This window comes from Paramisgurnus dabryanus, chromosome 20 (assembly GCF_030506205.2).
Source record: "Paramisgurnus dabryanus chromosome 20, PD_genome_1.1, whole genome shotgun sequence".
In the NCBI taxonomy this organism is placed as follows: Eukaryota; Metazoa; Chordata; class Actinopteri; order Cypriniformes; family Cobitidae; genus Paramisgurnus; species Paramisgurnus dabryanus.
In genome coordinates this window covers 13,354,637-13,380,277 of record NC_133356.1, presented here as the reverse complement: position 1 = coordinate 13,380,277, position 25,641 = coordinate 13,354,637, and the positions used below count along the sequence as shown (strand labels likewise).

Here is a 25,641-nt window from a genome sequence, read left to right as displayed (position 1 = left end):
AATAATAACCTAATGAAAAAAAATTATAATGCTGAAATTATTTCATTAGCCTATAGAAATGTTATTAGGCACTTTTTATCCATGTATATGTTACAAAAAAAGGGGGAACGAGATAATTAAATTGCTCTAGTCTAGAAAGTATGCCCCCCAGCCTTTGATAGTCTGTGCCGCTTGAACGCGCGGGCGCCTGACGAAGTTTGACAGAGACCGTTTCTCAATCCGAAGGCTGCAGCCTCTAGGCTGCATACGTCATCAAAACGTTCTTATTTCGTAATATTAACGATTATAAAGTTGACTATTATTCTTAGTTAATCGTAAATTGTTGTAATATGCTTATGACTTGCTAATGTTATTTTCAGTTAAATGAAATAAACCAGGCTTGATGACGTATGCAGCCTGCATATGCGACCTCGCGCAGGCTGCAGCCTTCGGATTGAGAAACGGACAGTCAGTAGGCAACTTTTGGAAATGGCCCGAAAAGACAGCAGGAGTCAGGATCGGAAAAAATAAAAAAAGAAGAAACTGCGGGTTGATGCCCGTGCATCACTTGCAGGTAAGTCCATCATGTTTAATCATTCCTAAATAAGGGAAATGCGCATGGGCTGCAGCTGCTGCTAATCGTAATGTGCCTCGAACTTGCTGTGCTGACATTAATGTTAGCAAACTATGTTGTTATAATTTATAATCTCAGTGCAAGTTAATTGAGATTTTACTGTAAAACATTATCTATGCATATGCATTTTACAAATGACTGACGTCAGCTGTTACTTTCTTTACTACATTTCTTTAGATATTGAGCAGTAGTTTATTGTGTGGTTTATTTTGACGTGACGGTGGTTAAGACTTTCTCAGTAAAAGTTAATGTTAGCAGTCAGTGCACATGCTAGGCTAACAATTCCTGACTGTTAAATATATATAAATATAAAACGTCATTATGACATGAAGCAAACATTACTGTGACACTTAGTTCTCTGAATCATTGTTTTATTTAAGAATATTGAGTATTCTTGTTTACTTATTGATGTTTATTTAATGTAATTTATTTAAAGTGACATTGTACTTGGGAAAATTATTTGGATAATTTAAGTTTGGTAATTTTTTTCTATTTTGCTATTCTATAAAAGTTTGCACTTTCAAATGTGTAGCCTAATGTGTGTTGGCTAAAGCTGTGAAGATTTTACTTTCTGCTATTATGTTATATGTTTGGTAATAAAAAATTAAACTGGCAAAAACAAAGTTTTTTTGTCAGGGTCGGGGTGGGGGGCATTAAAAAGGAATTATGCTTAGGGCACCAAAATGGCTAGCAGCGGCACTGATTACTGTAAAAGTTTTCTTGCATTTATCTGTTAATATATTGAGTTTTGTTTTAGAAGGGATCCATTTATGAAGCCATTTTATTATTATTATTATTATTATCATTTACGGATATATACTTAACGTTGCCTTTCGCTTTTTAATGTCTGTTCAAAAAAGTATTTCGGAGTTCATATGTTATATATGAGACTTGTATATGAAGTTGAATCACTTAAAATTGAATGTAAGTACTTCTTGTTAGTGTTCAATGTTTTATGCACGTGTACTGTGAGTTATAGCATAATATGAAGTTGTATTTTTGCACTTAATAAGTTTTAAATGAAGTTGAAATGTTTGTTTGTATCGATATAGCATGCTAGTCTACTGAGGTAAATGAGATCAGTTTTTCCTCTCATATTATTGTCTTCTTTAATTTTCTAATGATAACGTGAAGAACAGTATTTAGGAATCTTGCTTTTAATGGTTTTTTAACATCTCATGAAGCCTTGGTTTATTTTGTTTTATGAAATAATATGTTCAAGAAGCTTTATGTAAAACTATGATATGTTGTATTTCACTTGAAATGTATTGGGGTTATTATACGTCCAATAATTAGTTTTAAATGTTTACAGAATGTTATTTGGTCAATAAAGCAAGCAATTTATGCAATCTTGTGCATGACTATTTTCTTATTCAACCCTCTCTGAATAAGTAATATGTAATGTTTCTTAATGGCTTATCATTATTAATAATAATTTAATAGATCTGTGCCTTAATACCAATAGGGTTAATGTTATTCATTTTTTTATAAGTAATTAGTTACGAAAAAATAGGTAGACCTTACCTAATTTTTTTTACTTTATCATAGTTATTAAATTTAGGTACTTTTTAATCAAATATATAGGATATAATTTACTCAAACAAAGTGAGTGCAAATTGTTACAACAATTTTTTTGAGTAAATTCTATAGGTTGTTTTTTACAGTGTATACACCCATGGTCCCATAGCTGTCCACCTGCATTACTGCAAACCCTCTACAGATTCACCAATAAATAATTATGTAGTATAATAATCATATTTTCCATAAGAACAAATATTATGATTCAAACTGTGGTTATAAAAGCAACAGATCATTTCTAGACTGTCTATGAATATAAAAAAATGCAGAAACAAACACAAACCTGCTGGCTCTGTGCTTTTTCTGTACTGGTCAAGACCGGGCAGTTGGTTGGCACTCTCAAGGGACAATTTGTTATTGAGGTAAAGAAAGAGTACAATCACAAGAAAGATGAAGACTCCAATGCCAGACAAAAATCCCAGAGCCTCAGGAGACACTGTGGAAGAGAAGAAAAGAAAGACAAAACCTTACAAAACAGTGTAGAGGAAAAAATGTAGAAGTTTAAACGTAGCACAGTTTTTTATTTGGGTTGTCAAGAAGAGAAATAATGTAACAACAAGACTATTGTGCATCTGCCCATGTTTTCCTCCATTTTCTCCAATGACAAGATGATTGGTTTTCCTCTTAAAGAAGAAATAAATGCACTACTAGTGAAGCGTTATTTCACAGCCAAGCCACAACCTTGTGTGAGTGAGGATAAATCCCCATGCAAACATTTTACAGGAATATTGTGAATTATTTTCCAATATGATCCTAATTATTTTATCAGCTCCTCTCTTCCTCATGATAGCAGTTTAAGTGCTGCTAGGCACATTGTTAAATATTTAAATGAGATCCTTTCAACATTTTAGACCATCTTCATTCATGTTTTAAACTCTCAGAAACCACTCAAAAATTCAACTACATCTAGATGTTTTACCAGCCATCCTGTGTCTCAATGCATCCAGAGTTCTGTGTTAAAGGTGAAGTGTTAAATCATTTAATGTGAAACCCCTCCTCCTATCCCAGCTTAATGTAACTACAGTAAGAGCAATTTAAACTGTGAAAACTCCTCAGAGTTCCCATACGATCCCACACGAGAAAACACTTGATTAAGTCTAAAAGGATTGTGAATGTCTGAGACACACGGCTGTTCTATATAACAAAGAGAGCACTGAAGAAAGACATAGCAGTCATTTACAAATACAGTCCTGCCTCTCATTGCTGACTCATTTATAGCTAAACACAAAGAAAGTCCCCAAACATTGTGGATGCTTGCAATTTTTTTTCTGCGTATCGCATCCATGCATAGCTTTTATCTTCTAAACTTGCAAAGGAGCTAGAACTTAAAGGGATAGTTCATTCAAAAATGAAAATTAGGTCATGTACTAAACCTCAAATTGTTTCACACCTGTATTTCTTTGTTCTGGTGAACACAAAGGTAGGTATTTTGAGCAATGTTTGTAACAAAACAATTTAAGCACTATTGACTTTCATAGTTTTTATTTTCTACTATGGAAGTGAAAGGTGCTCGATTACAAGCTTCCTTTGTGTTCAGCACGTCAAAGAAATCTATACAGGTTATGAACATCATGAGGGTGAGGTAATGACAGAATTTTCATTTTTGGGTGTACTATCTGTCACGGTACGCACACACAGGAGACGAGGAGTATGAGGAATATATAAACTTTAATGGGAATAGCACAACAACCAAATAACGAGCAGAGTAACATATCAATGACATTCAAAAGATGATACACAGTCGAGATCCGACAGAGACAAAGGGGAACACAGGGTTAAAATACACAGGGACAATGACAAGTAACAGATGATGATAATAATAATTAAACAAATTGGGAACAGGTAAAGATGATAAAACAATGATAAAATTAATCCAGATTGTGACAGTAATCCCCCCTTGGGAGGGGGGTAAACAGAAGAATTAAAAGTCAGAGTGGTGGTGATGATGATGGTGGGAGAAGCCAGGGGGAAGATCGGAGTAAGAGTAGCCTAATGGATCTCCAGAGACCAGCCAGATTGCGATGGACATTTGGATGGTGGAATCCAAAGTGGAGCCGAGCAGACCGAGAGCCCGAGACACAGGGCCAAGGTGGGGCTGACGGCTCGGGTGACCGAGACAGAGGCAGGGATCCGAAGGAGCATGGTGGAGCCTGAGCGACTGAGCCCAAAGGTGGAGCTGGAGGGAAGGAGAAGCCCAACATAGCCGGTGGGACGGAGCGACGAGTCACTGATTGATTAGTGGAGTCCTGAAGCACCAGTAATGGCGTGCTGAGGGTGAGCTGAGGAATCTCCAGTGGATTCAGGGTTGACAGTCTATCTGGAGGGTATAGAGGAGGAGGGAGAGGGAGGCTGGGCGGGACCAGCGGAGGTGAAGAGAAGCTGGGTTGGACCAGCAGAGACGAAGAGAAGCTGGGCGAGACCAGCAGAGGTGAGAGACCTGGGTGAGACTAGCGGAGGCAGGGAGAAGCTGGGTGGGGCCAACAGATGTGAAGAAAAGTTGAGCGTGGCCAGCAGAGGTGAAGAGAAGCTGGGTGGGACCAGCAGAGGCGAAGAGAAGCTGGGCGAGACCAGCGGAGGTGAGAGACCTGGGTGAGACCAGCGGAGGCAGGGAGAAGCTGGGTGGGGCCAACAGATGCGAAGAAAAGTTGAGCATGGCCAGCAGAGGTGAAGAGAAGCTGGGTGGGACAAGCAGAGGCGAAGAGAAGCTGGGTGAGACCAGCAGAGGTGAGAGACCTGGGTGAGACCAGCGGAGGCAGGGAGAAGCTGGGTGGGGCCAACAGATGTGAAGAAAAGTTGAGCGTGGCCAGCAGAGGTGAAGAGAAGCTGGGTGGGACCAGCAGAGGTGAAGAGAAGCTGGGTGAGACCAGCAGAGGTGAGAGACCTGGGTTAGACCAGCGGAGGCAGGGAGAAGCTGGGTGGGGCCAACAGATGCGAAGAAAAGTTGAGCATGGCCAGCAGAGGTGAAGAGAAGCTGGGTGGGACCAGCAGAGGTGAAGAGAAGCTGGGCGAGACCAGCAGAGGTGAGAGACCTGGGTGAGACCAGCGGAGGCAGGGAGAAGCTGGGTGGGGCCAACAGATGTGAAGAAAAGTTGAGCATGGCCAGCAGAGGTGAAGAGAAGCTGGGTGGGACCAGCAGAGGTGAAGAGAAGCTGGGCGAGACCAGCAGAGGTGAGAGACCTGGGTGAGACCAGCGGAGGCAGGGAGAAGCTGGGTGGGGCCAACAGATGTGAACAAAAGTTGAGCGTGGCCAGCAGAGGTGAAGAGAAGCTGGGTGGGACCAGCAGAGGTGAAGAGAAGCTGGGCGAGACCAGCAGAGGTGAGAGACCTGGGTGAGACCAGCGGAGGCAGGGAGAAGCTGGGTGGGGCCAACAGATGTGAACAAAAGTTGAGCGTGGCCAGCAGAGGTGAAGAGAAGCTGGGTGGGACCAGCAGAGGCGAAGATAAGCTGGGCGAGACCAGCAGAGGTGAGAGACCTGGGTGAGACCAGCGGAGGCAGGGAGAAGCTGGGTGGGGCCAACAGATGTGAAGAAAAGTTGAGCATGGCCAGCAGAGGTGAAGAGAAGCTGGGTGGGACAAGCAGAGGCAAAGAGAAGCTGGGCGAGACCAGCAGAGGTGAGAGACCTGGGTGAGACCAGCGGAGGCAGGGAGAAGCTGGGTGGGGCCAACAGATGCGAAGAAAAGTTGAGCGTGGCCAGCAGAGGTGAAGAGAAGCTGGGTGGGACAAGCAGAGGCGAAGAGAAGCTGGGCGAGACCAGCAGAGGTGAGAGACCTGGGTGAGACCAGCGGAGGCAGGTATAAGCTGGGTGGGGCCAACAGATGTGAAGAAAAGTTGAGCATGGCCAGCAGAGGTGAAGAGAAGCTGGGTGGGACAAGCAGAGGCGAAGAGAAGCTGGGCGAGACCAGCAGAGGTGAGAGACCTGGGTGAGACCAGCGGAGGCAGGGATAAGCTGGGTGGGGCCAACAGATGTGAAGAAAAGTTGAGCGTGGCCAGCAGAGATGAAGAGAAGCTGGGTGGGACCAGTAGAGGTGAAGAGAAGCTGGGTGAGACCAGCGGAGGCAGGGAGAAGCTGGGTGGGGCCAACAGATGTGAAGAAAAGTTGAGCGTGGCCAGTAGAGATGAAGAGAAGCTGGGTGGGACCAGCAGAGGTGAAGAGAAGCTGGGTGAGACCAGCAGAGGTGAGAGACCTGGGTGAGACCAGCGGAGGCAGGGAGAAGCTGGGTGGGGCCAACAGATGTGAAGAAAAGTTGAGCGTGGCCAGCAGAGGTGAAGAGAAGCTGGGTGGGACCAGCAGAGGCGAAGAGAAGCTGGGTGGGACCAGCAGAGGCGAAGAGAAGCTGGGCGAGACCAGCAGAGGTGAGAGACCTGGGTGAGACCAGCGGAGGCAGGGAGAAGCTGGGTGGGGCCAACAGATGTGAAGAAAAGTTGAGCGTGGCCAGCAGAGGTGAAGAGAAGCTGGGTGGGACAAGCGGAGGCAGAGAGAAGCTGGGCAGTACCAGCAGGGGCGAAGAGAAGCTGGGCGGTAACAGCGGAGGTGTAGAGAAGCTGGGTGGGGCCAACAGATGCGAAGAAAAGTTGAGCATGGCCAGCAGAGGTGAAGAGAAGCTGGGTGGGACAAGCAGAGGCGAAGAGAAGCTGGGTGAGACCAGCAGAGGTGAGAGACCTGGGTGAGACCAGCGGAGGCAGGGAGAAGCTGGGTGGGGCCAACAGATGTGAAGAAAAGTTGAGCGTGGCCAGCAGAGGTGAAGAGAAGCTGGGTGGGACCAGCAGAGGTGAAGAGAAGCTGGGTGAGACCAGCAGAGGTGAGAGACCTGGGTTAGACCAGCGGAGGCAGGGAGAAGCTGGGTGGGGCCAACAGATGCGAAGAAAAGTTGAGCATGGCCAGCAGAGGTGAAGAGAAGCTGGGTGGGACCAGCAGAGGTGAAGAGAAGCTGGGCGAGACCAGCAGAGGTGAGAGACCTGGGTGAGACCAGCGGAGGCAGGGAGAAGCTGGGTGGGGCCAACAGATGTGAAGAAAAGTTGAGCATGGCCAGCAGAGGTGAAGAGAAGCTGGGTGGGACCAGCAGAGGTGAAGAGAAGCTGGGCGAGACCAGCAGAGGTGAGAGACCTGGGTGAGACCAGCGGAGGCAGGGAGAAGCTGGGTGGGGCCAACAGATGTGAACAAAAGTTGAGCGTGGCCAGCAGAGGTGAAGAGAAGCTGGGTGGGACCAGCAGAGGTGAAGAGAAGCTGGGCGAGACCAGCAGAGGTGAGAGACCTGGGTGAGACCAGCGGAGGCAGGGAGAAGCTGGGTGGGGCCAACAGATGTGAACAAAAGTTGAGCGTGGCCAGCAGAGGTGAAGAGAAGCTGGGTGGGACCAGCAGAGGCGAAGATAAGCTGGGCGAGACCAGCAGAGGTGAGAGACCTGGGTGAGACCAGCGGAGGCAGGGAGAAGCTGGGTGGGGCCAACAGATGTGAAGAAAAGTTGAGCATGGCCAGCAGAGGTGAAGAGAAGCTGGGTGGGACAAGCAGAGGCGAAGAGAAGCTGGGCGAGACCAGCAGAGGTGAGAGACCTGGGTGAGACCAGCGGAGGCAGGGAGAAGCTGGGTGGGGCCAACAGATGCGAAGAAAAGTTGAGCGTGGCCAGCAGAGGTGAAGAGAAGCTGGGTGGGACAAGCAGAGGCGAAGAGAAGCTGGGCGAGACCAGCAGAGGTGAGAGACCTGGGTGAGACCAGCGGAGGCAGGTATAAGCTGGGTGGGGCCAACAGATGTGAAGAAAAGTTGAGCATGGCCAGCAGAGGTGAAGAGAAGCTGGGTGGGACAAGCAGAGGCGAAGAGAAGCTGGGCGAGACCAGCAGAGGTGAGAGACCTGGGTGAGACCAGCGGAGGCAGGGATAAGCTGGGTGGGGCCAACAGATGTGAAGAAAAGTTGAGCGTGGCCAGCAGAGATGAAGAGAAGCTGGGTGGGACCAGTAGAGGTGAAGAGAAGCTGGGTGAGACCAGCGGAGGCAGGGAGAAGCTGGGTGGGGCCAACAGATGTGAAGAAAAGTTGAGCGTGGCCAGTAGAGATGAAGAGAAGCTGGGTGGGACCAGCAGAGGTGAAGAGAAGCTGGGTGAGACCAGCAGAGGTGAGAGACCTGGGTGAGACCAGCGGAGGCAGGGAGAAGCAGGGTGGGGCCAACAGATGTGAAGAAAAGTTGAGCGTGGCCAGCAGAGGTGAAGAGAAGCTGGGTGGGACCAGCAGAGGCGAAGAGAAGCTGGGTGGGACCAGCAGAGGCGAAGAGAAGCTGGGCGAGACCAGCAGAGGTGAGAGACCTGGGTGAGACCAGCGGAGGCAGGGAGAAGCTGGGTGGGGCCAACAGATGTGAAGAAAAGTTGAGCGTGGCCAGCAGAGGTGAAGAGAAGCTGGGTGGGACAAGCGGAGGCAGAGAGAAGCTGGGCAGTACCAGCAGGGGCGAAGAGAAGCTGGGCGGTAACAGCGGAGGTGTAGAGAAGCTGGGTGGGGCCAACAGATGCGAAGAAAAGTTGAGCATGGCCAGAAGAGGTGAAGAGAAGCTGGGTGGGACCAGCTGATCACCCTCAGTGGTGGGAGTGTAGGAGGGGCTTTTGTCAAAAACCTCGTACTCCACAAAGACTCCTGTAGCCTGCTCACACACCTGGTCAGACATGTAGAGAGGTTCTGGCTCATGGGTGCTGAAAAGCTCAGTCGCTGCAGGCTCAGGCTCTCGACAGGCATGTAGACTGTACGATAATGACACAGAAGCTTCGGCGGCTGCGTCACATGTTAGCGCAAGTCACCAGCATGCGCTCGTGGTAAACAAATACCAGTACGCAGGTCGTAGCAGCAGTGCGGTGATCATGCAGAATTTCTGACACAGTCAGAATATGATTGTAAGCTATCTTTGGACGCAAGACCGGAAAACGTCCGTCTTTGAACCTCTCTCACTGTACGACATAGGACCACCGATGAAGAGCCACGATCACAAAAACCGCGATGATTGTTTCATGGTGGCAATCTTTCATCTGGGACAGCCAATAATCGTGCAGTGTATCCCGGGCTTAACAAAGGGGAAACACATGGCTTAAATACACAGGGATAATGACAAAAAACAGGTGATGATAATAATTAAACAAATGGGGAACAGGTAAAGATGATAAAACAATGATAAAATAAATCCAGATTGTGACACTATCCCACTAATATAGTTTAATAACAGTGCATTAACATAGATTGATGAATAAATGATTAACCTTTTCCATTTTAATATTAGCTATGCTGGAATCTTAAAGGCGTTCTAAGCTAATCTGCGAGACGTTAGTTTTTGTTGACGTTTGAATTGTTTTCAAACAGACGGAGCGTAGCTAACTCCTCCCCCTCCCTTCCGTGCTTTCATGAACGCGCCCAACCCCCACCCCCAAATCCTTCTTGTCGTTTATTGGCTGGAACACTTTGTTATGGTTTCTGTTTGTAGGTTTGGCCACTGTGTTGTTATTGCCATTTGTGAAGCCTGGGCTGTCTTCAGAGATTACGTTTTTTTACAGTTTGATCAGCGGACAGGCAGCAAGCAGATAGTGAGGAGATGTTTGCTGTATGTAACAAAAAATGTTTTATCGTCTAATACGTGTCAATTCGCTTAGAGCACCTTTAACCAAACAATATATTTTGTTATTGACAGATAAAACTGATACAACTTATACAATAATTAAAATGTGTTAACAATGGTAAAAGGTAAGAAGAGGTCAAATGCCATTATGAAACATAGTGCACAGAATCCATAACGTTCCATTACGGAGTGTGGAAAAAGAGCGTTCCATGAAATGATTTTTATTACATAACAAATACTACTGAACACTTCCGGCCGCCACTGATCCTGTTAGCTGTTAACTGTGAGATCTAATAATGACACCAGCTTGCTGCTGCTGTTTTTAGCACTCAAACTTACAAGCCAGACTCAAGTACACGGGATGACGTCATATCACAGGACAAACAGAACAATTGGCCAATCCAATAATGATCCTAAGAGGTTTCTCTCTGGATTTTCATGCTTGTGTTATGCTAGATAGATATGCCTTATTAGTTAATTGAAAGGAAACAACAACTATTAATCAAACAATAAAAAAAAAGATTTCATGTTTGGTATACAGTTAATCTAATTTTTGTTGCCTATGTACAGAAGACATTATGTGCATGTAATGTAGTGGAAATGATAAGAGTTTCAAATCCAATTTCCCTCAATGTTTGTCAAACTGCTTGCCTGACAATAATCATAGTATCAGCAGTGTTTTTTTTATCAGACACTAACATCCTTATGTTGCCAAGTTACAAAAGGCTATAAGACATCAACAGCCTAATTAGAAAAGAATTAATGATAGAGAGCACCAAATGTTGTTCATTAATTAGAGAAAATATCACTGGTGGGGCTGCATGTGCTGGGAAACTCCACATACTAGGAGTCAACCATTAGTTTTGCCTATATTTAATCATTTAATGGAATCCTTCACTAGAAAATTTAATTTTTTATCATTTTATTATTACTCCCAGATGCATATGATTTGGATAATTTTATATCAAATGCTGCGGTTATCTTATATGGGGCTCAAAATAAAATAAAAGGAAGTCACATCTGGGATGACATTAAGGTGAGTATAGTAAATTATGAGATAACTTTCATAGACTCTCATGTAACATTTGTTAACGTTTCTACACTACGACAGGAAGACAAGCAAATAATATTATTCTTCTCTGCTAATGTTTTACAAATTAAAGCTTTGACAACATTACAACTATTGTTGAACCAAACTTTGTTACTCAATTGTAAATGTAAGTTGATCATCAACTACAAACCAACATTTGCTTCTCAAATGACCTAACCAAAAAAGTGCACCACCGTTAATGTATGTCTTCAAATGCAGGCTATGAGAGAGTTAAAGTTTTAAATATTCTGTTATATGACCAGAATCATCACACAGTTACAAAACAGCCCTCCATCCCACCATCTGCTATTTTTAGTGACACTAATTGATTTACATCCTGTATATTTCCTGATCAATGTTTTAAAAAAAATCTCTTTCTCTTGCTTTCATCTCCCATACTAACACAGTTTTCGATTATTTGCATGGCCTATTTGTAATGCATTTAGCTACTGTTAGCTGCAAAATAGTCACCATAAAAGAAGAGAATCCATCACTGACAAGGAATCCTCTAATCCACCAAGCAGATGCCAGAGCTTTAGCTGTCAATAACTGGACAAAGTAAGCGGTCTACTACACTGACAGTTGTTACTATTAGTAGTAGTACAAAACATAACCCTTACTGTTATAAGGGATCCCAGGTTTCGGAAGGAGAACAAAACTGCAATCGTTCCCAGGTTTCAGACAAAATATGTCTGAAAGCAATGCTAGAGTACGAATATATTGTATTGCAATATGGAGCCTTTAAGTATTAACACTAAATCAAAACTAAACAACAGATTTGTAAATGAAAAGGTTTAATAACAGTTAGGGCTGTGACGGTGGCAAATTTTTACCACCGCGGTGGGGTCCATGGGGGGGTTAGGATGGTTTAAATGGTGAAAGAAAATAAAGTTTTACTAAATGCGCTTCCTGATGCGCGCGACTTTAACCTGGTAAAATTTTTATTTCACAACAAAAGACAAACGTGATGTGTATGTATCACTGTCACTGGAGACCAAAAGAAACTAAAGCACACGCACAACACAGTGACATGGCTAAACTCCAACGTGCTGAGTTATGCTAAAATTCACCAGTTTAGTGGAAACGCCATACATGGTAATGTAGCGGAGATTTGTGTATTAACATAAAACAATGTTATAAATTTGTATCTTAGGCTTTAAATTACTGTACAACTTTTGTTATTATTATTTCACGTGTAAAAAAACCTGCAATTTTTACTTATTATTTTGTTTAATCATTCACCTGATATGTGACGTCACACAACCGCCGATGGCACTTCACCACTGCGGTGGCATTGCACCACCGCGGTGGTGCAGTGGTCATGACAACCGTCCCACCCCTAATAACAGTACTGACTTAAAGTTACAATTAAAATGGTTACACTATAAATGCATGAAATGGTAAATAATACAAACAATTAACTGTTTCCAATGTATGTGAGATATTACCTGATAAGAAAGAGAACAGAGAAAGAAAGAAAGTTTAGAAGAAAGGGATTCACACTTAAACCTAGGCCTAATGGCCTGAACCCCAGAGCTCAGGTGAAGAAGAAAAGGAAAGGGAAAAGGCCAATGCAAAAGTCAAAATGCAAATGCCCAGAGCTCATAAAAACCTTGACCTTTATCCTCTATCTCTTGACCATGTGACTAAACCTAACATGATGCATTCAAACTGACCAATCAGAAGATCACCTTTAACCCCCAATGTACTTGACCAAACCCAACATAACACATTTAAACTGATCAATCAGAAGACCACCTTTAACCCCCACTGTATTGGTTAAACAGCTGTGACAATAGTCTTTGACCAAGTAATAAATTCCTATATTTTTAATCTTACACGGTAAACCTAACAGCTTCTTGCATAAATCAGCTTAGTTAAAATTAAGCATTGCTAAAATTAAATGTTGTTCTACATATCCCACACTTTTAGGAAAGACAATGGACAGACGACAAGAAAAAGCAAAATATGAATGAACACAAAAGGGATGGTTTTGTAGCTTTGGATGTGTGTGAAACAAAGGAAAGAGTTTGTGGACTGGTTGAAGATTGCAGAACTGCATCGCTGTTGTAAATCCAAGTTATGAGATAGAAATCATTTCTGAATCTGGGCCAGAGAACAGTACAGCTGGACAGAACAGGTATATCTGGAGTGAAGATACTGCTGACAAAGTCAAACTTAAGAAAGAAGGCCAAGGAGGACAGAGACTACATGAACTAAATGTTACCTGAAATCGTATAGATTCTAAACAAATCTATTGACCACATCTACCGTAAACAAACCACCCTCAAACTAGTTTACAACAACCAAATGCACCTACATTTAACTACACCAACCAAATCCCCCCCAACAACCCAAAACTAATTTGCACAAATCAAATCTATTCTAAGCATTATCTACATTTCCAAACATACTGGGCTGCATTTCCTAAAATCTTCTTAGCTCTATGTCGTTCTTAAGTTATCGTTAATATGTTTTTCCCGAATTGTTCTTTTAAGTATACCTTCTGTAAGTCATATGTTCTGAAGGTTGGTCTGGACCACTCTTAGCTATACCTTATACCTCTTGACTCCGATAGGGGTCACCACTGTGTCAAAAGCTTGTGTACATAGCAGTCTATATAATAAATATCTGTAAAAAAAGTTGCTAACTATTAGATGCTTCCGGCTTAAGAGATTTAAAGTGAATAATTGTGGGTGGAAGAGTTGGTGAAACTTTGACAGCTATACAGTGAATAGTCTTACTAAATCAAAGACAGCGCTGTACACAGAGCTATTTAGTGTATGTGCATTTCAGCCGTGAAATGTAGTATTTAAGCTGCAAATAAACAAATCCCATGCCACAGGAGCAAATTCAGCAGATTTTTGATCTTTTGCCGAGTCATTTTGACTTTGCGGAGTTAATCTCAACGGAGCAGCCCTACAATTCAGCTGCTGGCGGCTCCTCTTGCTTTCTTTATCTTTGCACAGTATGTTTTGCGTGTTGTGCCTTTATAGAGTAGGTAAATCCACACTGGTTGTGGAGTAAATGAAGACACTATGGAAAATAAATAATAATAAGTGGTGCTCAAACCTTTTCAATCTGGTAACAACAGGTAGCTTATAATGTTATAACGCTTATAACGGCATACTGCAGATTAATTGGAGCAGGTTATGCATGATACGTTTGGACATAAAGTTGCAGGTTCTGCACAGGTTTGATATTGTATTAAATTGGATTTAGTTGTTTGCAATTTGAAACATTTTTACAAAATACTCCTAATAAATTCAAATTTAACTATTTCTGAAATGCTTCTTTTATAAAGAACACCACTATCTCATAATGCAAGCGAAGTGCATATTGCATAGAGTGAACAATTGATTGCCGTGCGATCGATATCAACCAATTCAGCACCATCGGCATGGACAGCACCTGGTAACGTCATAAGTTACCATAAGAAAACTGCTAAGGTACTGTTCGAGAAACACACCTAGAAAAGTTATACCTGTAGTTAAAGTTTACCTTAAGAGTCTTCCTTGCGCGCTAAGAGACAAAATTATCAGGAAACGCAGCCCTGAAACATTAGTTGTCAAAGCATAGCAAAATGAGATGAGATACGGACAGTTCCTTATGCCATGTGACTTAAATAAAAGATTAATGTATGCATATGAACAGATGCTGTCGTTTGTAAACGCACTTTAAGTCTAATTTACCTAAATTTAGCATCTGACAACACAAGCAGTTTCATTGAGACAGTACACCTTAATTTTTACACAAATTATGCTATTATGCATATAAAAATGCAGAATTGCAGTAGTTAGATCTGTAATGTGAGGTCCCTGTTCCACTTTCTGTGAATAATGAAAATAATCTACAATTTTTTATCATAGATTATTATCACTTTATTAAACACAGCCTTTTACTTCTTGAAAACTGTTGGTTGGTTCTGTTGTCATAGAAACAGGTAAGAAGCATGTCAAGATGCTTAGCCACCTCTAAAAAAACAAAATACTACAGAAACAAACACACTCACAAAAACATAGCATGCTGTTGTACGCTCATACATAGAACAAAAGTGCTTTCAATGGCCACGCACACACCCTTAGTCATAATGCTCTCACATATACATGCTGAAATATAAGCTTAAGACACATGCATACAGTATAGCCTCAAGACTTTTCCCAATGGGCTAGCTGTCAGTGGCAGATCTTAGCATAAGCTGCATACATTTTTAAAGTCACCTGAGCTGCCCTCCCATATATAGACAACCAAAACATAAATAACACATTGAACATGATGAACTGAAGCTTGGAAACAACAGATATAACAAGAAAAGTGACTTCAACATAAAGCGACCTCACAAACATGAACACAAGACTGACAGACCTAAGCAAGAATAAACGTGTTGAATAGTGATCAAAACAATATCTTTCAAAAATGAAAGATATTGAATCATTCAAGGACTATGTAAATATGTCTGAGCTCAAAGCCGCGATGCAGGACAGGTGGCAGCCATTTTATCTTTAAACTGGCCGCTTACCTTTTCTGATGCAGATAAGCTCATGTACTCCACAGTTTCGCTCTCCACCTGCAGAAACAAAACAACATTTAAATGACAACAATACTCACACAAAACAAGACATTAAACACAGAGAGAAACAAACAAACACTTATAACTGATGCACATGACAAACACAGAAATTGGAGACTTTATCACAGTGACAACAGTGGGACATTTTGTGCAGAAAAAATAAACACTGTCATTGTTCAAATGACCCTGTAGATGTGTCCTTGTGTGTGTGTACTCTGTGTGATCTGTTCTGAATACGTGATGATCAACTGGATGTCAGCGTGGGGGTTGAGGATGGCACCATTTCAATATCTTGAAGTATCTCTGGACCAAATTTAGACATTTTTCAACGTTCTTACCATTGCCTTTCCCAGAGTCAATTACATGCAAACAAAGTAAATAAGGAACATAGCAGATATAGATGCTTAAATAGGTTGCTGAGGTCCAACTTGAGACCAAAATATACATAATTTAAAACAAACCCTATTGAGGGCATAGTCCTTAAATATCTAACACATTCATTATATACATATTATTATATTGTTGTTAAACTACTATTAATATTAGATAGTTTTCGTTGTAAAAATAATATTAATACTGCTGGAAGACACTGTCCTTGACAGGTTAAGAGCCTCAAGACTAAAATGGCCCATTTGAACTCTTTTTAATTCAAGTGCTTCTTAACCTAACAAACATAAAGCGGATGGTACTTCAGTTCAAGAGTCTTCAGAGAATCTAATTGCACTACCATTGACTTTTCTGTTCATTTTCAACTCATTGTGTTTTGGGTAAGATTTGCTTTAAATTGACATAAAGCAAATATGAACACTTAAAGGGACATTCCACTTTTTTGAAAATATGCTCATTTTTTCCAGCTCCCCTAGAGTTAAACATTGGATTTTTGGAATCCATTCATTCGATCTCCGGGTCTGGGGGTAACACTTTTAGCATAGCTTAGCATAATCCATCGAATCTGATTAGACCATTAAGCATCACGCTTAAAATAACCAAAGAGTTTTGATATTCTTCCTATTTAAAACTTGACTCTTCTGTAGTTACATCGTGTAACTACATGCTAAAAGTTGTACCTCCATACCCGGAGATCAGCTGAATGGATTCCAAAATGGTAAAAATCAAATGTTTAACTCTAGGGGAGCTGGAAAATGAGTATTTTTCCAAAAAAGTGGAGTGTCCCTTTAAGATGTGTTATTTGTTTAATGGACAACATCATTTTGCTGTGGTAACTGCTGTGGTAAAAATTGAGGTTTAATTTCGCAACACCAATAAATGACATAACACTGTGATAAATAGCTGTGGCCAGTGCCTTAAAACTGATTAGAGTAGAGAAATGGGAGTCTTTGACTCAGGCCGAATCAAACACCTTTGACCTTTAGCCTATATGTGGGTGTTTAAATGTCTTCCTGACTCGCAACGGTTGTTTGTGACAATAGTGAATAAAGGTAATTTTGAAGGAGACAGAAAGAATCTTCAAGAAGCTCAGTTTATGCATTCTTAATGTGTGCTGTCAATCTGTAACCTCAGAGAAACTCTTGCCATCTGTGATGTGGACTCTCATCATGGTGAAATTACATCTCGGACCAAGTGTATCTCTCTATGTATGTAATGAAAAGGTAATGAAATGCTGTACAGTTATTCATTAAAAGGTTTTAACAGTAATTTTAACAGTAATCACCTACTTTTGAAAACTGTAGTAAATCACAGCGGTACAGTAAAACTTGGAACCTGTTGCACATTTTACTACTGATGCTGTGATGGAGGATTAAACTGGAAAAACTCCAGACTTATTTTGGAATGAAAAACAAGTACATTACCACAGAATGGGCTACGTTGATTTACTACACAATTACGACCCATAACAATGTTATAAATATACATTACACAGCTGTGTGCAAACTGTGCGACTGTGTCTGTTTACTACAAGGTCGGAAAGTTATGGCTGATGAAGTATTGGTTTTGCTTTATAAACCAATCACAACATTCAAATCTAACAGCTCTCCTATACATATATAAAAACGACTATATTAAATAAGTGTAGCACTGAAGTCTCACTGACACCTATGGAGAAAATCTAAACCTTTGTGTTTATGTACCACTTGCAAGCTGCACATAAAATAGCAAGATATATGCTTAAAATCATAAGCTTCAATCTGATCTGACTGACTTCTATCCAAGCATCCATGCCAAATCATGTCTACAGCATTCTATATGCATTTGTCAATGTCTGAAACAACCTACAGTCCAACACCTTGAGTTCTGCTCTTGACGTCCGTTCTGATTCAGTCTTAAGGGATCTGTCTGACTGATGATGAGTCTATAAACAAAGTAAACTAAGTCAAGGTGAGAATAATTCAGGGCCAAGCCCTTTGTTTTCCCCCTCATTTCTCTTTCTTTCACCCTACTCCCACTCACAGACTGGGCTAGTTTGTATTTATAGAGTCGTCCTAGTTATATAAAGGAATTCGACTATCAAACACTGTCAGGAGTCAGGACGGAAGAAAATGAAGAGTTGGAGAATCTCACAACTAAAGTAAACTGATCAATTATAGAAAGTTTACCAAGCTAAATGATAGGCTACTGAGTTTGAAATTCAATTATATCCATATACAGATATAGCCTATTCTTAAGCACTTTACCTATATCTGATGACTGTTCTTTATTTTCTCTGTCTTTCTGTTTTGCAAAACTCTATAAAAGTTCTTTACCTCACAGACTAATAGGCTTATGGGGCATACATCAAACGCGAGTTCAACGATTTGTAATCAACGAGTAGATTACATACAAAGTCAATGCAAAGATGCGATCAAATGCGTCCTCGCATGGGGCGTTGTGAATGACGTGAATTTGGCGGCCCATTGACGCAAAACCATTTGCCTGAAACGTTCCTTCACGCAAGTTGAGGAGGAGAATTCAACTCAAGTGAACAATTGGCATGACACAAAGTTAAATCCTGCAAGTAATCTAAAGTGAGCAACATGATGCTACGTGTTTGGTGTGTACGTAGCATTACCCCTCAAGGTACATACACATTATAAGCGACTAGCAGTAGCGGAGCGTCGCAATCTTATTGATTTCAATGGAAGCTCAGCGGCATCTGGCGACACAAGAGACAATGACCGTTGACGGCTGGATGGGCGTCCAGTCGCGCGACAAAGTCGAGAAATGTTTAACTTTGTGTAAATTATGAGCGACATTTGGGAGCGATTACCAATGACAATGAAGCAGGGGAGTTCACATTATCTGTCTCTCGTCAGTTACTGGAGTGGACGTTACTCATTTGTTTATGACAACTAGATATAGAAACGCCTCTTTTGAAAGAGACGCGACACACAGCGACAAAATCGCTTATAATGTGAATATACCTTCATGCCCCATTCAGAAAGCCAACGACCAGCAGTAGCAGAGCGACGCGATCTCATTCATTTCAATGGAAACTGGGCGACTTCCGGCGACACGAGCGAAAGTGACCGTTGGCGACCGTATGGGCGTGTCCAGCGACGCGAGAAAGTTACGAAAAGTTTAACTTTATGCAAATGTCGAGTGACTTTCGGGAGCGACTACCAATGAGAACAAAGCAGTGAAAATTCACGTCATCCTTCTCTCATCAGTTACTGGCGTGGATGGTACTCATTTGTTTATGACAAGCAGATTTAGAAACGCCTCATTGAAAGAGACGGGCGACACACAGCGATAACGTCGCTGGCTGTCTGAACGAGGGGTCAGTCACATCAGCTACAAGAGACACAGCAACAGGCTACCATTCATTTTCAATGGGAGTGGCTGTTTGCCAGCGACAAGCGATGAGCTCTTCGCTGTGCCGAGCAAGGTGGGGCCAGAATAAGGTGTGATTATCACACGTAACTTAAGTATAAATGTATGTGTCTATTAATTCTAGGTATGTGATGCTGAATACAATTCTAGAAGCTACTAGCTAGACTATATTTTTAGATGTGAAACCGAGGCATTATATCCACAGTTCAGGAAAGAATACTGTAAGTATCTGATACACTGTACTACCTCAAGACAGAAAAGAACCCATGGCAACTCATTTGACAGTCATTAAAGATTCATTTTAGGCAATTCTATTGCATTTAAATGCTATTAATCACTATTAATGAGCCCTTAATGTAAATACTTTGTTAAATACTAAACACACACGCACATTGGAATAGACAACGACTTGGGGTTGAGTTGAGTAATTTAATATGAACAAACTCCATCAGCCAACAGTTAAAATCTCTGCCAACTCCATTAAAGAATCATTAGGGCTGATTCATAGGAACAATTACAGTTCTTCCAGACCACATTTTTCAAAGTGATCAGGGCTTTCATAGAAATACATTAAAAACCGCCCTAGATGTGCACGGGTCATGTGTTACTTTTGTTCTGCCACTTTAATGACATTTAAAGCAACATTTAATTAACAAGTAAAAACTGACTCAATCTCATTGTCTAAAAACTAACCCATTACGTTTTTTCACATTTTTAAGCACACTTATAACAAGTATACTGAGGTCAGCACACTGTGTACTGAGCATGTGTTGGACATTAAAGTGACAAGCACCGTCATCCATTTAAATTGTTACATTAAACATCTTTTGATTGAAGTGATTGTGCCCAAACTCAAGATTTGCAACTGCTTGGCTACACCGTGCCAAAAATAAAAGCAGTCTCTCGGCGAGATTTGGGTTCTAAGATGATACTGTAAATGCTTTTTCACACCGATCCAACAAACACCAGCTAATTCCAAACAACACCATCATTTTTGGGGGGATTTGTTGGATCAGTGTAAATTAGACTTTAGTATCAGTTACATGTAACTGTCTTGACTAACCGTGACCTAGACTGATACCAGACAGAGAGGAGACAACTTTACCCCAGAGAGATTTGTTCTCTCTGTCTTCAGCACACACATTACCAGTCTGACACACAACGCCGCAATTAACAGTTTGGCCCTCTAAGGGGATCCTATTCACTAAAGTCTACATTTCTCTCGTTCTCTCTGCCACTCACTCCACTCTCTTTCTCTAGAGATGACAGAAAGGTGTAGAAAAGCAATTTAAGTCGAAGCACATGAAAGCTAATGGCCATTTGCAAACAAGTTTTAAAATCTGCACTAGATCACAAGTCCCAAAGCAATTACGGCGGAGAAGATTTGGAATGCTGGCATGCGCTTCATTCTATGACTTTTTCAGGCTGCTTATGTTCCAAAAGAGAGTTTTTAAGCAGATGTTAAGCACAGCAAGAATGACACTGAATAAAATCCATTTGTTTTCACTGATTTTATAATATGTGAACAGCACTCTAGAGCTGTTAGATCTAGAGCAGTGAAGAAAAAGTTGCAACTTATTCAAAATTCATTGTGTTTGTTTTTTATATAAAGCTCACTCTGCCAGCTCTCAGAAGACCAACATGATGCACACAACAATTGCGGCCCTGCATCTCCACTCTCTGGGGTCTCCACGGCCTCCGGAGGACAAAGTGAGTGCACTCTGCTGGGACTTCATGTCTTCATCTACTGTACACTGCACTCATATGATTGGGAGGTGTTGCTGTATTTTTGCAGGGATCAAACTGAATTCTACATTTAACTGTGTGTGGGTTTGCAAATGTTTGTCTAGAGTCAAAAGTTGGACAATCTAGCCAGCCACTGTGAGTCTTTTATTTCTCTATCAGTGTCCTTTCTTTGACATCCTTCCAATTCTACTCATCCCTTGCAAAATCCTGTGAATTCTGAGAGTAAATATATGTAATTTCCTGTAAAGCACTGCAAATGTTTCAGTATATGACCAGCACATGCAATTCGGATCCTCTCATCTATCCTCATTAGTTTTACCTTTTTAATACTTTGGATGATAAAGGGTCCAAAAGTTGACGCATAGTGCTCTCAGGTGAGCAATCTTCACTATTTGCTTATTTGTGCTAAATATGGATCTACAATAATTTTTCCTCCTGACTGTATCTACTGATTTCTGAAATAGAGTTCAGTGTTCACCAGCCAGTGATGCAGCTCCCTTTAAGAAGCCAATATTTACAAAAAAGGAGTGAATCGAAAGAATTGAATGAAAGTTACTCTATTATTTATGGTTCTGTTTCTTGTAGGACTTGACGTTTTGTACTAAAGCAGTTAAAACAACATAAGAGAAAGCATCTGCAAAAGACAAGACACCAGAAAATATATATTAATAAACATCTAAATCTAATAGCGTTTGGGCTGATGCACTTAGTTTGGTGTTAGGACAAAACATAGCAACCATTTAATGTGATTACCCATTGAGCTAAGAATCTCACTTTTGCCAGTGAACTAAAATAACATTTTCTGTAAACAGCGTTGCCAGATTTTAATATGCAAATGTTCTAATCTTCAGGTTAAAGGGATAGTTCACCTTAAAATGAAAATTCTCTCATCATTTACTCATCCTCATGTTGTTCTAAACCTGTATGAATTTCTTTTTTCTGAAGAACACAAAAGAAGATATTTTGAGAAATGATGGTAACCATACAGCAAATAGTGAACATTGAATTCCATAGTAGGAAAAAATAATAATGTGTACATTTTTTTTTTTTTTAATGGGTACCGTCAACTGTGTTCTTACCATCATGTGTCAAAATATTTTCTTTATCATTTATCACAATACTTCCAATAAATTTTTCCCTATTATGAAATTCAATATATGCTGTGTGCTTACCATCATTTCTTAAAATATCTTCAGAAAAATGAAATTCAGACAGGTTTAGGACAACAAGAGGATGAATAAATGATGACAGAATTTTCATTTTAAGGTGAACTATTCCTTTAAATGAGGCAATAAACAAAGGGTGAGCCAAATATTGGAAAGGTTAAATCAATGTACCCCTCCTAACATCCCAGTCTCATTATGTTTGTCTTTCTAAAAAAAGGTACATAATGCTCAAAAATAGACATCCATTTATAAAAACACTTAAGTATCATGTGAAGGTTTTAAAAAGTTTGAAATGTTCCTGTCAGCACTAAAGATAAAATGTCTTATATTGGCTTCATAGGCTGATTTATTCCTCAGTGATCCTTCCAAACTCATTCTTTATGCGAAACATACAGCCCCAGGTGACTGTTTAACATAATACACCGCGCATTCAAAATCCATCACCTTGTCCACAGAGTCCTCTCCTCCAACATTTATCCAGTAATGTAAACAATTCAACAAGCACTTATTTAGCACATACAGCCAAATACACCAGAATATCTCAACTAAATACCAGATGTTCAGCTCGTTTGTTCTCAAAAGGGATTCACAGGAACCTGAACAAAAGATAACACTGTGAAGAGAAAGACACTTCACTGAAGTGATATGATGAACACTCAGCACCCTCTTTTTCATCATGTCCTTTCTTATCTGCAAATCTCATCCTAATCACTCATCTGTGAGAGAATACTTCTTTGTTATGGCATCACGATTTGGGGTTTTTATTCTCTGCAGCCAAGCGCTGTAAATATTTGATGTGGACTCATTGTGCCCAGTCCCCACAGTTGAGCACACAGATGACGGGAGGGGGTAAGGTATTTAATTGTCCCGAGGCAAAATCTGTCTGTTTAGATGCAAATGTGTCATTTAACAGTTAAATGATGTGCAGTAAAATTGTAAATAAGAAGCTCATTTAAGAATTACAGCGATATCTGCAATAAATGACACATATGTATTAAAGGAGTAGTCCACTTTAAAGATGGGGCCCATTGACTTACCATAGTATTTTTTTGACCTACTATGAAAAGTCAATGGACCCCATCTATAAAGTGGACTACTCCTTTAAAAAAATAAGAATCTGTAGATTGCAAAATGCATTTATAAAACAGACATCAAGCTTTACTTGAAAATGTGCTAAACTTTTTCTGAATTTCACGCAACAGGCGCATAATCTGAAGTTAGTAGTACTGCTCGTTGGGTTCATTTGTAAATATTTATATGACATTATGCAGTAAGAAATACAAAAGCTTGGTAAATTATAGCTGTCAGTCATAACTGCTTAATATAATCTGATTTCTGAAGCATTTTAAATAGATTTTAATCGGTTTTAAACATAGGCTACTCAATTTCAAAACGCATATCATTATCTAAGCTGTATATTTCTAAGGAACTTAACCAGTGTGCATGAAATAAGACATTGCATGTATTTCGTTTTAGTTTTTCTTGTGTGGAGGCGGTGTGTGGGTGGGTGTGTTGGAGCTGGTGTGTAGTCAACTATTCTCAAGAACAGTGACAGTACGAAACAGTCCCACACACAAAGACCAAAAAATATTTGACAATAACATGTTCCTTTATCTTGCTTAATAGGGCATTGAGTTAGCAACGTAGAGGTCATGGGTTTGATCCCAGTGAGCACTCAAGGTGATAACTTGAATGCACAAGTAACTTTGGAAGAAAGTGTTTGTCAAATGCATAAAATGTCGAAATGACAAAACCACACACATGCCTACATTTAAACAGTGCTTTAAGAGAGATAAGTACACTTTTTAGGGAAAGGAAAAACAATTCAGGCAGTCAAACACGATCCTCTGCTTAGGAGCAAAGATTAGAGGGAAACACAATCTTCCAAGAAGACAAGCAGCAAGAAGCGAGGAAATCGTTGCTAAATAAATACATCCCGTACCACTTAAAGAAACCTGTATGAATATATCACAGAAATAACACACAACAACAAACATTTGCTTTAAAATAGTCTCTATATCTTTAATAGAGTGAAATCGTGTAAGATGGCACAGCCGAATAAAAAGAAGCTACCGGATTTCCTCAATAAAGCGATTGGAACACTAGTGGAAGAAACCATTAAAAACTTAGCGAACCTTATAATTCCAGTCAACAGCCAAAACCTAAATTCACAATAAGCAAAGTGAAACGACATCCATTGACAGTTAGGCGTGAAACTTAACAAATGCAGAGATTTACTTAAAATCGTGTTTTACTCCTAAATGAATTTATTCATGCTTCGCACCCAGTTACCTGTGACTGACACGCGCGAGTTAAAGTCACACTGAAATCAGTTGATCGCGAGACGCCAGTATAGGAGCTGTTCTTCAGCACCACAATCACTACAATATACAACCCACACTAACTACACCTCCATTGTGCCTTTATCACAAAGACACGTCATGTCACAAACAGCGAATAACACACTCACATTCAACCACGTACAGCTAAGCGACTGGGGTTTGGAAAGAGAAATGAGTTTGCGAGAGCGCGAGAGCGTTATTGGCCTACTCACCATCTATCGCCATGATGTTGTGGTCTGGACTAAACCATGCCGAGCGCTTAAGACGGGGTGGACTCGACCGCTCCGGCGCGCGCGGGGGGATGACAGGGCCGGTCATCAGATGGTACATTCTAGACATCAAAAAAATAAATAACCTTTAAAGTCGGTTCCCTTAGCTGGATGCTCATTAACTGCTATCATGATGAAATAATGAAGGCTGTTAAGGGTGCTGTTGACTGCTTAAAATATAAAAAAGCTGAAAGTAAAAAAGTCTACTGTTTTTATTATGTGTATTTACTGTAAGCTGCTTTGCAACAATGCAGAATTGTCAAAACTACTACTACTGAAATGAAAGTTGGATAAAATCAATTTATCCATATGTATATATGTTTATTGATAAATTAATTTTGTATAAATGTATGGTTTTTATGGCATATAAGATTCTCTATGACAGTGGTCTCCAACATGGTGCCCGTGGGCAGCAGGTTATCCGCCTGGAGTCTGTGAGTTGCCTGCCAAGCACATTTTATTAATAGCCTCAATTTTAATATTAATTTATAACATATTTTTTATAGGCTTCTTTTATGTATATTTAATTATAAAAAATTTCAATAAGTAAATAAAAATAAAATCAACAAGTTAAACTAAAAAGTTTTGAGTAGACTATATCAAAAAAGTAGCCCTCCAGATTGTTTTATCCATTGTGGTAGCCCTTGTTCACAAAAAGGTTGGAGACCCCTGCTCTATAGGTTTTAATATTACAGTCTCATTTGGTCAGAACATACTTATATTAACTTATGTGGACATTTTTGCTTCGGGCATACATCAAATAGACTATAAAGATAGCAATGAATGGTTTTCTAACGGAATATTTCCAACCATGGCCGTTTAAAAATTAATAGTCTAACAGCAGGTATCTCAGCTAATTATAGTAACCTTTAGCAAGGCACTGCATTCAAAATTCAATAATAGTTACCCTACATACTGT

General features: G+C 40.7%; 1 protein-coding gene across 1 annotated transcript in view; it reads right to left on the bottom strand.

The window, feature by feature from the left end:
• syt14a (synaptotagmin XIVa) overlaps window positions 1-24,736 on the bottom strand; it is a 43,617-nt gene extending 18,881 nt beyond the window's left edge. Inside the window, exons 1-3 of the mRNA XM_065296495.1 lie at window positions 24,666-24,736; window positions 15,381-15,428; window positions 2,475-2,627 (exon numbers count right to left, since the gene is read on the bottom strand). Of these exons, the coding sequence (XP_065152567.1) occupies window positions 2,475-2,627; window positions 15,381-15,428; window positions 24,666-24,678 (214 nt within the window). The 5' untranslated portion in view covers window positions 24,679-24,736. The remainder of the gene's footprint in view (window positions 1-2,474; window positions 2,628-15,380; window positions 15,429-24,665) is intronic.
• Window positions 24,737-25,641: the final 905 nt, after the last annotated feature.